The 18,186-nt window shown below is 37.9% G+C and overlaps 1 protein-coding gene across 1 annotated transcript in view; it reads left to right on the top strand.

Annotated features, from left to right (window-relative positions):
- The window catches only part of pde11a (phosphodiesterase 11a), a 72,970-nt gene that overhangs the window by 25,661 nt on the left and 29,123 nt on the right, over positions 1–18,186 (top strand). The window contains exons 3-8 of the mRNA XM_051119153.1: positions 589–678; positions 3,704–3,844; positions 3,927–3,991; positions 12,503–12,635; positions 15,085–15,160; positions 16,539–16,606. Coding sequence (XP_050975110.1) covers positions 589–678; positions 3,704–3,844; positions 3,927–3,991; positions 12,503–12,635; positions 15,085–15,160; positions 16,539–16,606 — 573 coding nt within the window. The remainder of the gene's footprint in view (positions 1–588; positions 679–3,703; positions 3,845–3,926; positions 3,992–12,502; positions 12,636–15,084; positions 15,161–16,538; positions 16,607–18,186) is intronic.

Raw genomic sequence — 18,186 nt, 5'->3', positions numbered from 1 at the left:
TTTCTTTTTTAATAAGTATAATATTTCCTGCTATGTACTAAATAAATAATACCCACAATCATTTCTTCAGTCAGTATGTACCGGACATCTCTGGTGTCAAGCGAAAACAATATTTTAACAGAGGTTTAAATGTGAAAACCGTTCTTTTTTATTATTAAACTAATATAGAAATGCACTTTAAATAAATGACAGTCATTTCACTTTTTTCAGTATGTTTGTAGACTTTGAATTATTTTCTCTGAAAATGCTAATAGTTTTTTGATGTGATTAATGCTGATTAATTTGATTAATTAATGGGCATATAATGCAGTTCATTTGATTGCATTTTAATTAGTTGATTTTTTTTAATTAGATTTATTAAAAAACATGAAACATGAGTGAAACTACCAGAATGAACTTGCATATCTATTCAAATCATTCAAAGTATGTTAATTACAAATTTACTCTTGAGGATTTAGACTTAGGGTTACTAATGTAACTACTGCTACAGTACTTTGCAAGGCTGAAACTACTTTCAAGCTATTGTTCTGGTGTTTCTCCGCCAAGACTCACATTGACTCACTTCAAAACACTGTTGCGTCTGTGCAGGTGTTGCAGATGTACCTGCCGTTCTGTGGCATCGCCATCTCAAACGCCCAACTCTTCGCTGCCTCCAGGAAAGAGTACGACAGGAGCAGGGTAAGCACACAGTTACTTCAGCACTTCATTAAAACCGTATTATGTCTCTGCACCCCTCATACTGTAACAAGACAACGCTCTATGTGTGTGTGTACGCTATAAATGTCATGTGGGTGTTTATTACGTAGTATGTGTGTATCTGTCTATTGATCTTTTACTTCCTACACACGCTGTTCGTGCATTGAGGGGTTTTGAATCAAGAAGAGATGTGTGTGTGGCTGGGGAAGCATAAATCTGAGTCGTGGCATCTTTACAGCGTCATCAACACATTTTAAATATCGATCACAGAAGAACATAATGCGAGAAAACAAGAACAAAGCAGAGAGAGAGAATAAGATAGTGATCATTCATTGATTGCACTGTTTGCTGGGAGCGAATATAATGATATTCACTCTGTTAACATGGGTAAACTTGAGAAACTATTGTTGGCATCAAGACATTACCATAATTTCTGTGGGTCTCCATCATATGTGCATACACAGTAGAAGGAATTTACTAAGAATGAATCTTAAGAGCATAAAATAAGAGCATTTATTTTGGAAAAAATATATATATTATATATAATTAATAGAGTTGTAGTCAAAAATTTACATTTGCAGAATTTGCTAGATGTTAATTATTTTACTGAAATAAGAGAGATCATACAAAATGCATGTTATTGTTTATTTAGTACTGACCTGAATTGGAGTGATAGTTGTTCATGAGTCCCTTGTTTGTCCTGAACAGTTAAACTGCCCGCTGTTCTTCAGGTCCCACAAATCCTGTGGTTTATCGCCATTTTTGTGTATTTAAACCCTTTCCAACAATGACTGTATGATTGTGACATCCATCTTTTCACACTGAGGACAACTGAGGCACTCATATGCAACTATTACAGAAGGCTCAAACACTCACTGATGCTCCAGAAGGAAAAACAATGCATTAAGAGCCGGGGGTGAAAACTTTTGAACAGAATGAAAATGTGTACATTTTTCTAATTTTCATTTAGAACTGCCCTTCAGAAGCTACAGAAGATACTTACATGTTTCCCAGAAGACAAAATAAGCTTCATTTACCCTTCAAATTCAAAAAGTTTTCACCACCTGACTCTTAATGCATCATGTTTCCCTCCAAACCCGTAAGACCTTCATTCATCTTTGAAATTAAGATATTTTCGGTTAAATCCAAGAGCTTTCTGAACTTGCGTAGACAGCAGCGGTACTACCACGTTCACGGCCCAGAAAGGTAGTAAGGACATAGATAAAATGTGTGTACATCAGTGGATTAACCGTAATTTTATGAAGCTACAAAAATACTTTTTGTGCACAAATAAAACAAAAATAATGATTTTATTAAAAAATTTCTTCTTTTCTGTGTCAGTCTCTGCCACGTGTTCATGAAAGTACCACTTGTATGCGTTATGATATACTTGTGAGACTGACACAGAAGCATAAAATAAGACTTTACACTAATTCCTGCTAATTCCTGCATCATTCCACAAATACAGTTGCGCTTGAATTAGGGGTTCAAGCGTGTTGCGCTGAAACCCTGTTGTAATTTTTAGAGTGGGCAAGGATCAGCAATCTCCACATAAAACTCATTGTGCAGACCAAACTGTAAGTCGCAGAGACTCGAAACTTGGAGGGACAGTAGTACTCATACCTTCTACAACGTCACCAAGGCTCACACCAATCGGCCTGACGGGGTGCTACAACAATAAAAGGTATGAAATCGTTCATAACTCCTAAACCGTCACCTTGGCGAAATTTTCAGGAATTTAGCATTTTTTGAAAAACCTACTTTTGTGAACTAGTCCTAGGTTTTTCACCCGATCAGAACCAAACCAGTGCAGAAAAATTCTCTGGAGAGTGAATATCAATAATTATCCAAAAAAAAGTTGAACGTTTGACTTACCATCGCAAAGGGATGCCAAAACATTCGAAAGGGGCAAGGCTACTGTTACTAAAACGGCTATAACTTTTGAACAGAATGAAATATCTTCGCCAAACTTACAACACTTATGTAAGCACTGAATCTGAGGTAACGTCAAAAAATTGCTGAGCGTGGCCACTTGGTGGCGCTATAAGAGGGAAATAAACATAAAAATGACCATAACTACGCACCCGTTTGTCCTATTGACAAGAAAATCGGTACGCACAGTCTTGGTCTAAAGCCCCACAAGTGGCTATAAGGACATTTGTGTATCTCAAAAAACATGGCCACCATTAGGCGATAAACTTTGAGCACGTATTAGACAGGGTTAACAGTGGTCGATCAGAATGTAACTCGGTGCGCCTGTTTGACTTACGGCCCTAAAGGTCTGTAAGAGATTTGAATGAAATTAGCCACCAGGGAGAAATCAGCCACCGGGGGTGATATCGCATTTTTAGAGGCTTAAACAATTGTATATTGCACAGTTTTACACACATGCACAAGATTTATATCATACAGTAGAACTCCTCATTTTGGACAACTTTGCCTCTAGAACCACTGCTGTCTATCAAACTGTTTTTTGTACTTTTGCAAACTAGTCCTAGGTATTTTCGCTCAGTCTAGAGAAAAAAAACACTGAAATTCTTTTCTATGGACCCTCTAGGTCAATGATTATCAAACAAATGTTGAAATTTACCCTTTGTCAAGCTATAATGGGGTTGTTTAGAAAAGGGGCCTGTCCAAATTTACCCAAAAGCCTATGAAGCTTAAACGAAAACTCAGAACTTCACGAAACCTGGTGAGCACATGCAACAGGTGATTCTAAACAAGCAGGGCGATCGGTTTATGCTGTAAGTCATAAACATTTAAAAACATCATATTACTATGGCAAATGACCTGTGTTTGCCAAAAATGCTTTTAAAAACATTGATTTATGTAGTTACAGGCTTACTAAATAATATGAAATGTCTTTTTATATATATGCTTAAATGCCATAAGGTGCTTAAACTCTGGTAATCGCTGCTTGCAGCTATATTGTTACTTGTATTTTCATTCATATACTTGTGTCAAGTAAGTTTCAGGCCTTACTTTGTGTGTGTGTCTGTGTGTGTAGGCTCTTCTGGAGGTTGTGAACGATTTGTTCGAGGAGCAGACCGATCTGGAGAAGATCGTGAGGAAGATCATGCATCGAGCTCAGACCCTGCTGAAGTGCGAACGCTGCTCCGTCCAGCTGCTGGAGGACATCGAATCTCCGGTGGGCTCTGATCCTTCCTCTTCCTCCTCATCCGCTGCCCACTGCATCTCTCTAATCCTGCTCGCTTTTATGTCTCCTGTAGGTGGTGAAGTTCACCAAGTCCTTTGAGCTTCTGTCACCCAAGTGTAGCGCCGACATGGAGAACAGGTGAGAGTAACGGCAGGGTAAATACACACACACTTGCAAAAAGTCTACGCATTAACACATTTTTTCACACAAACATGCTTCTACTTTATATAACCTCAGAGAGGAGTTGAGACCCAGCAGCGCTGCTGTAGCGCTAATGAGGCCATTTCAGAGTGGCGGTGTTTGTTTGCTGTTAACTGCAGCAGGCGGCGTGTGCTGATGTGTTGCCCCCACAGTGACAACTGTTTCTCTGCTGTGACCTCTAATACACACACACACACAGCTTGAGAGAGATATGTCAGTCTCAGTGCCAGCAGGAGTGTTTGCTTGTGGCGTGTGTGTGTGATTCTTTGTGCTTGAGCATTTTTAAAGGCGACACACCGACAGCACTAAGTGCATCTCCATATTATGCAACCTAAAGATATTTATGAGGCAATAATTAGCTCATTAGAGGTTGTAGTGTATTTTAATGTAAAGTGAAAGATGGTCATTTGAAAACCTCCTGTAGGATTTTGTGAACTGCTGTATGTTGAATAGTGTTTTGGAGTTGTATTAGTTTGTGTATAGTTGTAGTACACTACTTGTGTATAGTATATTTGTGTGGTAATTTATATATTTCCAGTGTAGGTTGAGTGTTGCCCTTGAATGTGAGTTTGTAACGTTCGTCAAATCTTAAAAGTATATTAAAAACCAGTTTTTGTATTAAAATGCCACTTACTGTAGGTGTACACAAAGGAGTTTTTTAATACTTAAAGGGATAGTTCACTCAAAAATGTAAATTACTTGATGATTTTCTCACCCTCAAATCAACCTAGGTGTATATGATTTTTTTTTTGCTTTCAGACAAATACAATCAGAGTTCTATTAAAAAATGTTCTGGCTCTTCCAAGCTTTATAATGGCAGTGAATGTGTGTTGAGACTTTAAAGCCCAATAAAATGCATCCATCCATCATAAAAAGTACTCTACATGGCTCCGGGGGTTAATAAAGGCCTTCTGAAGTGAAGCGATGTGTTTAATGTAAGAAAAATATCCATATTTACAACACATGGGAGCGAATCCCCTTAATTACAGGTTTGTGTGTGTATAGAACAGAACTCACTCTACAAACTGCGCCGATTGACACAATTGTAAAATATTTTGCGATTTTAACTAAGTTGCAGTTGACAGTAGCTGTGTTTCCATTACTCTTCAAATTTAAAACATATACCCAATGGAAACACGCCAATTTCGCAAAATCTCCCATATCTTGCAAAAAAGTTTTTACGCTCACATGAGGTGGTTTTTCAAGCAATTTGAAAAAAGAATATTTAGCAAAACTGCAATGGAAATAGTTTATTTCGCATTTACAGCTCACTTGGCGTACGTAAATGTCATATGATCTTTCTTTGATGTACTATAACCTCCAAGAAACACCTCATACTTGCTACCCGTTCACGAATATAAGGGGCTTTCTTTGCCATTAATGCTTGAATAACCCCTTATCTGCCGGAGATTTATATTGCCATTTATAAAATATTGCAAAATTTTTGGGCGAATCTGTAGTGAAAACTCGCTTATTGTTTTGTTTTTGTTTAAGAGGTTGCTTTTCAGAGCGTGCTCTTGAAGTGTTGCCATATCCTCTTATTATTAAACATTTTTGGGTTTATTGTTTGTGCTCGGCTCATAAAGGAATCCTGTTTATGAAGTTTTTAAAGTTGGCAGCCGCAGGTTGTCATATTTTGGTAAGTGGCTTATTTCCAGGACAAAGTTGGGTTTAAGTTTATAATGGGCTTGCTCATTCTTTTTTTTTATAGCAAGATCTGGCAACACTAGTTGAGTCAAATTGGTTCATTGTGATTTCTTGCACTATGCCTACAGAGAAAGGTACAACTCCAATATGTGTTTAAATACATAATTCATAACTAATTGTTCAGTTTGGTTCTGTACACACTGTGTAGAATTTCAGTAAATGCGGCTGGCACAACCTGCAATTTTCAGAGTCAGTTTGGTTGTAGAATGTGGTTGTCAGTTCCGTAAGTTACTGAACTAAATAACAAAATAAAAATAGCTATATGTTATATGTTACTATACGTTATAGTAAAATAAAATTTATCATACTGCGGTCACATACTCACAGCTCTGAATTTTTCTTGGAATTGCATGATATAAACACACAAATCTGACTTTTTTTTCCTCAGAATTGTGTGATATAAACTTGCAATTCTGCCTTTTATTTTTTAAAATTGTGAGATATAAACTTGCAACTGCAAGTTCTAAAGTCAGAATTGCAAGATACAAACTCACAATTCTGACCTTTGTTCTTGAATTGCGTGAAATTCAGAATAGCAAGTCATTCTAAATTGTGACAAACACGCAATTGCGAGTGACGAAGTCCTTATTTCTCAGAATTGCGAGTTTGTCTCCTAATTCTGTCTTTATAACTCGTAATTGCAAGTTAATATCATGCAATTCTGTGAAAAAAAAAAATCAGATTTGTGAGTCTCTGTAATTCTAAATTGTGACAAACTTGCAATTGCGAGTTATAAAGTCCAACTTTGAGGGAAAAAAAGACTGAGAAGTTCTCAAAATTGTGAGTTTATATCTCACAATTCCATTTGCGTGTTATAAAGTCAGAATTGCGAGATATAAACTCGTTATTGTGATTTTTTTTTTTCTTAGAATTGACTTTATTTCTCAGAATTGCAAGTTTATGTCTCGTAATTCTGTCTTTATAACTCGTAATTGCAAGTTAACACCATGCAATTCTGAGAACAAAAGACTTTATAACTTGCAGTTGGGGGTTTACATGACAATTCTGACTTAATTTCTCAGAATTGTGAGTTTGTAGTCTTGTGAATTGTGAGATAAAAATTCGTAATTTTTTTTTTTAAATTTTTTATTCAGTGGCGGAAACGGGCTTCCATACCCACACCTATGTGTGAGAATCCGAATGTGTCTTGTGAAAGGCACTGCCACCTAATGCCTATTCCTGGCAACAGCCTTACTTTTAAAAAGATGCCTGCCATAGTGTTTCTTATTTGTTTTCTCTAACAAATTACATAGCATATCCAGTTAAAGAACTCCGCGCTCGCCACAGGTGTAATGTAGTGGATTTAATATCAGTGCAGCAGAGTATACTATATACCAGTGTTATTGTGTTGTAGCTCATGTACACAGTGTATTAGTGTTGTAGTTTATGTATAATGTTTTGAGGGTTTGTGATTGAAGGTCAGTGCTGTAGGGTGTACAGCAGCTCGGGGTTATTATGTTGTAGTTTGTGTGTGTGGTGTATTTAGTGGCAGTGCTGTAGGGTGTGCAATAGGTCAGGGTTATTGTGTGATATCTGTTATCTGCAGCCCACACTCAGCGCTCCAGTATGTCCAGTACTCAGCACTAGTGGAGTCTCAAAACCCTGAGCTCAGCTCTTACAACAACACACACCACAACAGTACATTACTGCAGACACACACACACACACACAGAGCTGCAGATCTGCAAGCACTCAGCTATTGAGGAGCCCAGGAATAAGAGCAAACATGTTACTTTGTGCAAGATAAGTCTGTTGTTTGTGACTGTTTTGTGTAGCCAATGACGACGAAGCGCACAGGTTTGGAGATCTCAGTTGCCATATGGGAGCTTTCACACTACAATGTGTGTTCAGTCACACATATCATCTCGTTCTCTGCACCTGTCTAATGTTCCAGTGGAGGTCTGTCTGGGGAGATCACACACCATCACCATCTGAACGCATGCATCGCTCAACCCACCCTCACCATCTGAGCAACAAAACATCACATGCAGTCACTTTACAACTGGCTAAAGTGATCTGAGATATTAAAGCCACAAATTTTCGAAAGCAACCCTCTACATTGCGAGTAAATCATGCGCATATGGCACTACATTTTGCGCTAGACGACTGAACAATGTCTGTTGTTAGATTTCACTCGCCAGTGTTAAATTCAAGCTTTTTCCTGCCAAAATATTCTAATTAATATGGAATTATTCAGCTTTTAAGAACAAACAGAAGCAACTGTCCTTTTTTTTAGTAGTGAGCAGAACTAATGTGCAAACATAACATTTCATTGGCTAATTTAAATCTAATACAAAACAGTAATAAAAGTATAGAGTAATATATGTACACTACCAGTCAAAGGTTTTTGAACAGTAAGATTTTTAATGTTTTTAAAGTCTCTTTTGCTCACCAAGCCTGCATTTATTTGATCCAAAGCACAGCAAAAACAATACAATTTGGAAACATTTTTACTATTTATAATAACTGTTTTCTATTTGATTATATTTTAAGATGTAATTTATTCTGTGATTTCAAAGCTGAATTTTTAGCATCATTACTCCAGTCACATGATCCTTCAGAAATCATTCTAATATTCTGATTTGCTCCTCAAAAAAAAAAAAAAAAAAAAAACATTAATTATTATTATTATGTTAAAAACAGCTGAATTTATTTGATAAATAGACAGTTTAGAAGAACAGCATTTATCTGAAAAAGAAATCTTTTGTAACATTATAAATGTCTTTATCATCATTTTTGATCAATTTAAATCCTTGCTAAATAAAAGTATTAATTTCTATATATATATATATAAATATATTTATTGTTTTACATATGTGTGTTGAGGTTTTTCGCCTGGTTATCTGTGTTGCGTAACCTGCTTTCTGGAACACATCCTTGGTGTTGTGTGCATGATGGCACAGCGTTGTCTTCTCTTTTCTTCATTAGTGCTGTTTAAAATGCCAAGGCTGTCTAACCATTTGAGATATTTGACCTCCTTCATAGCAATATAAAGTAGACTATTCTGTGTAGAATTCAAATGGGTCAGATATGATTTGTGGTCTGCGCCGACATGCATATATGATTTGCTCTGCGCTGTCCTGTCTCTAGAGCACTCGTATGTACACCTGACCCAAAACCAGCTTTTACAGGCAAGCATTCACACCCTTGTGTAAAATAACTGCTCTTAATTGTATTGAATATGCACTTGTAGTGTACTTCAAATCATACAAATATTTATATATAAAAAACTTTACTTATATAAACCTAAAAACTTTACTTATATGTATGTTTTTATTTAATTACACTTAACATACAATTAAGTGTCTCAAAACTTTACATTTATTTAACACTTAAAGGAGAGGTTCACTTGCAGGATGAACATTTCCTGATAATTTACTCACCCTTTTGTCATCCAAGATGTTCATGTCTTTCTGTCTTCACTTGAAAATACATTATTTTGAGGAAAACATTCCAGGATTTTTCTCCATATAGTGGACTTCAATGGGGATCAACAGGTTGAAGGTCCAAATTGCAGTTGCAATGCAGCTTCAAAGGACTCTGCACAATCCCAGCTGAGGAATAAGGGTCTTATCTAGCGAAACGATTGGTCATTTTCTCAATGAAAATTTATATACTTTTTAACACAGATGCTCATCTTGCAACAGCCCAACCTCACGCACTATGTAGTGATGTAGGCGGAAGTACTAACAAAGTTTACAAAGTGAATTTGCAAAGAAAGTCAAACACCCTTTACAAAAGAGGTAAAACAATGATGTCGGACGATTTTGGATTTGGAGGAGAAAATGAGATGGAGTTTTTTGCCCGAGCCTACATTTTTCAGCTATAGATGTGAAGACACACATGCGCATCGCAGAGCCAGTGCAAGATGAGCATTTGTGGTTAAAAAGTATATACATTTTTATTTATTTAGAAAATGACTAATCGTTTCGCTAGATAAGACCCTTATTCCCCGGCTGGGATCGTGTAGAGCCCTTTGAAGCTGGATTAAAACTGCAGTTTGGACCTTCAACCCGTTGGCCACCTTCGAAGTCCACTATATGGAGAAAAATCCTGGAACGTTTTCCTCAAAAACCTTAATTTCTTTTTGACTGAAGAAAGAAAGACATGAACATCTTGGATGACATGGGGGTGAGTCAAAGATGTTCGTGTCTTTCTGTCTTCAGTCGTAAAGAAATTATGGTTTTTGAGGAAAACATTTCAGGATTTTTCTCCATATAATGGACTTCATTGGTGCCCCGATTTTGAACTTCCAAAATGTAGTTTAAATGCAGCTTCAAAGGGCTCTAAACGATCCCAGCCGAGGAAGAAATGTCTTATCTAGCGAAATGATCGGTCATTTTGTTCGAAAAATAAAAAATTGTATACTTTTTAAGCACAAAAGCTCATGTAGCACAGGCTCTGGGATGCACGTTCACGATGCTACGAATTAGTGATGGGTCGTTCTTGAACGATTGGTTCATTTTGAATGAATCTTTAATGTGACTCGGGAAGAATGAGTCGTCTCGGGGAGTGATTCGTTCAGTCACACATGCGCAACATCCTATTAGGTTCTGTACTGGAATTAGTTCTCCTGTTTCGAGTCTTCGGGTTTTTTGAGTCGTTCTTTCATCTTATGGGGCTGTCACGTGATGCTGATTTTGCTAAAAATTAATGAAATGAATGAAATGACTTGAAAAAAGATTAATTAAGTTGGCTGAACGAGACTCAAAGGTCAGAGTCGGTAAAATGATCCGAACTTCCCATCACTACTACGAATTATGTGTGTAAGTTCATCGTCTGTGTACTCCGGCTCAAAAAGGTAGAGTATGTTGAAAAACTCGAAACCGATCGTTTCAGTAGATAAGACCCTTCTTCCTCGGCTGGAATCGTTTAGAGCCCTTTGAAGCTGCATTTAAACTACATTTTGGAAGTTCAAAATTGGGACACCAATCAAGTCCATTATATGGAGAAAAATCATAATTTCTTTATGACTGAAGACAGAAAGACATGAACATCTTGGATGACAAGGGGGTGAGTAAATTATTTGTGAATTGTTGTTCTGGAAGTGGACTTCTCCTTTAATAAGTACCCTTTTTAAAGTCTTTTTCTACAGACGCTTTTAATTCAGATCTAGTTTTCTATAGCACACATCACTCATTTATCACTAAAGGATTATACAAACACATAAACTTGTAAAATATTGTTTAGAAACACAAGATGGTCGAATACATACTGAAAAGAATGCAAAAATATGTCACACTGCTTCAAAGCTTTAAAATGATAGCACGTCAGTAATGTCATACACAGGGGATTTTCTCAGAGTTATGTGTGTTATTTAGTGATTTCATCCTCTGTGTTGCCTTCTCTAAAGGTACAGCCGGAGCCATTATGTAAGGATGATTTGTCCTCTGCTGTGCTCTGAAACAGCTCGGGGCCAAACGCGAGAGAGACGCGTCTCTGCTGCTCACCCAGACGCACACGAACGCAACTCACACACACATGCACATCTCACATCTCGCGTGCTCAGGTCCGTACGACGCATTCACGCGCTTCCATTCATCCCTTTGATTCCGACATTTCCTCAGACAGCAGCTCGCAGCTTGCAGCGCCGTTAATCATGTGTGATCTTTGGGGTGTGATCGAGAGTATGAGAGAAGATGTTTGATCAGACTCTCTCAGCCCAGAGCGCAAGAGCCTGAAATTTACCACGTGAGAGAGATTAAAAGAGAGAGAGGCTACATCAGGACTGTCTCTCCGCTGCACGTGGGCGTTTATGAGAGTCGGAGCGTTAACTTCTCATTGCTTTTGCAGGCTCCGTAGAGCCTTATTAAAATGCAGAGGAAAGTTCGTTAGCTGTAAATTACTGGAAAGGGAATGACAGTGTGAGCAGCAGCCTCTCCGCTCAGCATGTGGGCCGGAGCAGCCGCCCTGTGGACCTCAGCATCCGTCAGCTCTTCCTCGGGCTGAAGTGTCGGAAGCTGTCTTCACACTTCGTTCGATAGCTTGGTCCGAACTTGCGTTTAATTCCACCTCCTTGTCCCCTCAGGTCTGTTAATATATGGTCATTATGGGTCCGTACCATCCTACATTTGCAAAATTGAAGAGAGCACGAACTTCAGTACTAGCAGCAGGTGTTTACATAGTAACAGTGAAGCTCAAATGAGATCTGCAGACTTTTTCACTTTTATTAACACACTTAAAGGGTTAGCTTATTCAAATAATGAAAATTCTGTCATGAATTGCTCACCCTCATGTCATTCCAAACCCGTAAAACCTTTGTTCATCTTCAGAACACAAATTAAGATATTTCTAATGAAATTCAAGAGCTTTCTGACACTGCATAGACAGCAAAGCAACTACCACGTTCAAGGCCCACCATAGTATGGACATTGTTAAAATAGTTTATGTGACATCAGTGTAATATTATGAAGCTACAAAAATAAGTTTTGTGTGCAAAGAAAACAAAAATAACGTCTTTATTCAACAGTTTATCTTCAGTGTCAGTCTTTCATGTGCATACACGAGAGTACCACGACACATGCTTTTGTATATTATTTTCGTAATGCACGCTCTTTTTTAAACGTATGCTGAATTCCATGTCCAAAGTGCAAATGGTGCAGGATGAGTTGCACACAAGCTTATTTTGGGTAAGGGTTTAAATGTCATCTCTAAGCTGAAGTATGAGCAATAGTAATAGTAATGGTTGTCTTGGGTTTGTACGTAGCAGCACAAGTCACCTTCTCTTTGTCTTATCCACAGTTTCAAGGACAGCATGGAAAAATCGTCCTATTCTGACTGGCTGATTAATAACAGCATTGCAGAGCTGGTCGCGTCCACTGGTCTTCCTGTGAATATCAGCGATGCCTACCAAGACCCACGCTTCGATGCTGAAGTAAGATCCCTAAAAAGCAATAAATAAATGAAGTTGGAGTAGTTCTGGCAACTTACTAATTTATTCCCTTATTTTAGGTACTGTTGAGCTCAAAAGTGTATAGACACCTTGCAAAATGTTAATTATTTTACCAAAATAAGAGATCATGCAAAGGGACTCAAATGCAACTATTACAGAAGGTTCAAACCCTCACTGATACTCCAGAAGGAAACCCAGTGCATTAAGAGCCGGGGGTGTAAACTTTTGAATAGAATGTGTACATTTTTCTTATTTTGCCTAAATATCATATTTTTTTTCGTTTAGTACTGCCCTTCAGAAGCTACAGAAGATACCTGCATGTTTTGTCTACATCCCAGAAGACAAAATAAGTTACATTTACCCTGATCTACAAATTCAAAAGGTTTTAACCCCCCTGGTCTTAATGCATCGTGTTTCCTTCTGGAGCATCAGTGAGTGTTTGAACCTTCTGTAATAGTTGCATATGAGTCCCTCAGTTGTCCTCAGTGTGAAAAGATGGATCTCAAAATCATACATTCATTGTTGGAAAGTGTTCAAACACAAAAATGCTGAAGGATTTTTCTAAAGAACAGCAGGCAGTTTAACTGTTAAGGACAAATAAGGGACTCATGAACAACTATCACTAAACAATAAAAAAAGGCTGTGGATCATTCAGATTACAACACACTATTAAGAATGAAGTGTATGTAAACTGTTGAATGGGGTCATTTTTATTAACTGAACTATAATTTTCTCTTGTGGACTACATGTAAATGCCTTTTATGTGAAATATGTTATTTAGGTCAGTAATAAATAAAAAAATAACATGCATTTTGTATGATTTTGGTAAGATAATTAACATTTTGTAGATTCTGCAAGGTGTATGTAAAATTTTGACCTCAACTGTAAATTGTGACTACATTTTGCCAATTTGTTTCTTCATTTTAGTCAAGGTGAAAGTCACAGCCTTTGGAAACACAAGTCAAGTTCAGAGTACAGTAAATTCAACTGGAATGTAATTCTGAATTAATGTGCCACATGAATGAAGTTAATGATGGACCACAAATATCATGTGCATTCACACATTCTTACAGTTAATGAGATGAGTGACACTACATTGTTTCCACTAGAAAGGCATGAGTTGGTGTGTATGCACTTTGGTCAACTCTTATGCAATCATTCAAATGTGTATCTCTTAGTTCATATCAGAAAATACTGCTTTGAGGGCAGCTTGGTGAATGTTCTTATATACTCCTGGGTCTACCAGACTCCAGAAATGTAGTGAATGTTCCTGAGATTTTAACTTTGTATTATGTTGGAGATTAATAACCTCCATCTTCATCTCTAAAGCATTGACATTGAAGAGTTCAGCCATCTGCTTTGAATGTGATCAGTGTCTAGCTCCATCATAATAGGGTTGACAATGAATCTCAGGTTTTCAAATTCACTGAACCTTTCATTGAATTCCTGCCCAAGCCTGGACAGAAGGACACAATGCTTGAGTACATGCAAAACTTCACTTGCATCTGTGTGGTTTTCTAAAGGGATAGTTCACCCAAAAATGAAAATCACCCCATGATTTACTCACCCTCAAGCCATCATAGGTGTATGACCTTCTTCTTTCAGATGAATACAATCAGAGTTATATTAAAAAATGTCCTGGCTTTTCCAAGCTTTATAATGACAGTGAATGGGTGTTGAGATTTTTTTCAAAAATGTGCAAAAAAAAATGCACAAACAACATTTTTAGCACGCACACATCAGACAGCTAGAAATCTGCACAAAATTGTTTGTTTGGGTGTTCATTTTCAACTATACCAAATATTGCATACCGCACCTTTAGAATTTAGCCGTTTTTTTATAGTGTGAATATTTGTGGTGAACTGCGTTGAATCCAATGAACATCATAACAATCATACCCAGAACTGTAACAAAATACAAGGGCTAATCTCAGTTTCACACAATGTATTGTTGTAGTGTTGTGGATGTAATAATATGGGGGGACCAGTTAAAATTTAGCCGTTTTTTTATAGTGTGAATATTTGTGGTGAACTGCGTTGAATCCAATGAACATCATAACAATCATACCCAGAATTGTAACAAAATACAAGGGCTAATCTCAGTTTCACACAATGTATTGTTGTAGTGTTGTGGATGTAATAATATGGGGGGACCAGTTAAAATTGTATTCTACAGATGCTACAGAAAGAGTTGTATTTAACCCAGAATCTTCCTTTAAAGAGCATGATTAAAGATGAGAGAGACATCTGCTCTGCATAAGACCGTGGACCTCTGTCGGCTCTTGTGTGTCTTCAAAATGCCAGCAGCACAAAATTATATAACACCGTGTCTTCAGATGATCTCATATTTTTGCTCACTTCTCCTCACATGCTTATAGTCAGATCATTTGGTATTTGATATGGTGACAAGCGTTTGTTTGTAATCTCTTCAGGCAGATCAGTTTTCTGGCTTCCATATTAGATCTGTCCTGTGTGTCCCTATCTGGAACAGTAACCATCAAATCATAGGTAAGTTATCTAGTTAACCACTGTTGTTTCATTACATATAGCCTAGTATGTACTGATATTCCCAGCTCTGCTGTGTTGTACTATGCTGTGTGTTAGAGTTCAGTGATGTGTGTGTGAGTAAATGGAGGACAAACATGTTTATGTATGATAATGTCTGTTTAAATGTATATCTGTGTGTCACATCAGCATGTGTGTGTGTGTGCTGCTGCACAAGCGCAGTGTGTGGGTGGATGTGTGTGTGTGTATGTGTGTGGGAGGACTCTGTCAGGGACCGAAAGTCATTATGAGCACAAACAGCCAGTAGAAGCAGAAGTCAAGGATGTCTTCATTCAAAAGATTTCTCTCTCCCCCTCTCGCTCACTTTCTTCATCACTGCCGTAGTTTCACAACCAGTTTTTTCTTCTCTCAAATCATGTATAAAGCCAATGTGGAGACATTTTAGCACTATGAGGAGAGAGAACGATTTAGTGCAGAAATTTAGTTGAGAAACCTCACTATCTAAAATATCTATATCTATCTATCTATCTATCTATATATATATATATATATATATATATATATATATATACTGTATAAATAATGTTTAGAATGTCATTCAGCATACTACTAATATGTAGTGTATAATACAGTGTATACAGTGTAAATGAGAATGAGAAATGATGTATTCAATTAAATTAAAATAAATATTTTTTCTTTACAGCTTTACAAATCTAATAACATTTCCTGCTTTGTTATTATTCTTCCTTCTAAAGAACCATTTTTATGATATGAGCTGATAACCAGGCACTTTCTCACGGTATCATGCAGCATGTAATAAGGTCCTAATGCTACTCTTTCACATATTGTTTTGAAAATAGTAGGGGGTGTTTAGTATATACTATGCAGATGCAGTGAGCTGTGTAACTATATACTGAGAAGATAGCTGAGCATTACTTGAAATGATTTTTTTATTCTTAGTTTATTCTTAGGGACATATCGGTGGGCTTTCAGGCGAATAGACTTCTTCAAGTGATTAAAATGTTGTAATTATGAGCAGTGTTGTAGTAGAACCATATGCGACGATGAGATGGCCAAAGTAAGCACTATATTTCTGATTGACTGTAATGAGACAATGAGGATGGGGGATGGTGTTAGGTATGTGATTGTGGGGAGGGTTTGCACTTAAAGGAACAATCATTCTAATTACATAGTAAAACAACAGCATACTGTTTAATTAGCCATGCAGACAGAGAGAGAGAGAGTTTGGGGGTGGGGCGAGGGATTCTTGACTCCTGAATCCCTCATCAGTGACTGCAGTGCATTGCTGTGCTTTAAAGGACCTGATTATGGGTCATGAAACACAACATGCAATCTCACTGTCTTTATGTGTGTGTTGCAGGTGTGGCTCAGGTCTTGAACAGGTTAGATGGAAAACCATTTGATGATGCAGATCAGAGGCTGTTTGAGGTATGACATCTGTGAGATCTCTTTATGAGTGCTTTGCTACCATCAAGCATGATGTAAGCGGACTGTACTGCAGACCAGAATGTTCACTTTAAAGGGTCTGAACACACACACACACACACACACACACATAATCTTTTGTGTAAAACAGTTCATTGCAAGGGTCTCAGACCAGCTTGAGAGAACTATGGCTTATGTGATTCTCCAAATGAACTGAGACCCCTCTAAGAATAAACATATTATTACAATAATATAATATTGAAGTGGACTAGAAAATGAACCTCGATCAGGTTGTTGGTTGTGGCCTGTGGAATGTTGGTCCACTCCTCTTTTAATTGCTGGATATTGTAAGGAACTGGAACACGCTGTTGTATACGCCGATGCAGGGCATCCCAAACATGCTGAATGGGTGAGATGTCTGGTAAGTATGCTGGCCATGCAAGAACTGAGATGTTTTCAGCTTGCAGAAATTGTGTACAGATCCATGCAATATGGGCCCGTGCATTATCATGTTGCAACATGAGGTGATGGTCGTGGATGAATGGCACAACAATCCCATCAATAAAATTGACCTGTGTTCGTTGTCCATAACATATTTCTGCCTATACCATAACCCTACCACCACCATGGGCCACTAGATCCACAACGTTGACACCAGCAAACCGCTCACCCACACGACGCCATACACGATGTCTGTCATCTGCCTTGTACAGTGAAAAGCAGGATTTATCCGTGAAGAGAACACCTCTCCAAAGTACCAGACACCATCGAATGTGAGCATTTACCCACTCAAGTCGGTTACGACAACGAACTGCAGTCAGGTCCAGACCCCGATGTGGATGACGAGCACGCAGATGAGCTTCCCTGAGACGGTTTCTGACAAATTCTCTGAAACGCCTGTGGAGATGGCTTGTGGTAGAGAAAGAACATTCAATTCATGGGTAACAGCTCTGGTGGACATTTCTGCAGTCAGCATGCCAATTGCACGCTCCCTCAAAACTTGTGACATCTATGGCATTGTGCTGTGTGATAAAACTGCAAATTTTAGAGTGGCCTTTTATTGTGGCCACCCTAAGGCACACCTGTGCAATAATCATGCTGTCTAATCAGCATCTTGATATGCCACACCTGTGAGGTGGATGGATTATCTCGACAAAGGAAAAGTGCTCACTAACACAGATTTAGACAGATTTGTGAACAATATTTGAGAGAAATAGGCCTTTTGTGTACATAGAAAAAGTCTTAGATCTTTGAGTTCAGCTCATGAAAATGGGGGCAAAACAAAAGTGTTGCATTTATAATTTTGGTCAGTGTATATTGATCCTCGGCATGAATAAAGCATTTGTATTTTGTTTTCTATACACTATATCAGGGGTGTCCAAACTCTGTCCTGGAGGGCCAGTGTCCTGTAGAGCAGTGGTTCTCAACTCCAGTCCTCAGGGCCCACTGCTCTTCACATTTTGTATGTCTCCCTCATTTAACGCACCTGATTCAGATCATCAGCTTGTTAAGAGAAAATCCATGAACTGAGTGTGTCAGATTCATAAACATACAAAATGTGCAGAGCAGTGGGCCCTGATGAC

The sequence above is a fragment of the Labeo rohita genome, chromosome 9, assembly GCF_022985175.1.
Source record: "Labeo rohita strain BAU-BD-2019 chromosome 9, IGBB_LRoh.1.0, whole genome shotgun sequence".
In the NCBI taxonomy this organism is placed as follows: domain Eukaryota; kingdom Metazoa; phylum Chordata; class Actinopteri; order Cypriniformes; family Cyprinidae; genus Labeo; species Labeo rohita.
The sequence above is the reverse complement of the archived record's forward strand: the minus strand, read 5'-3'. Positions and strand labels throughout refer to the sequence as shown.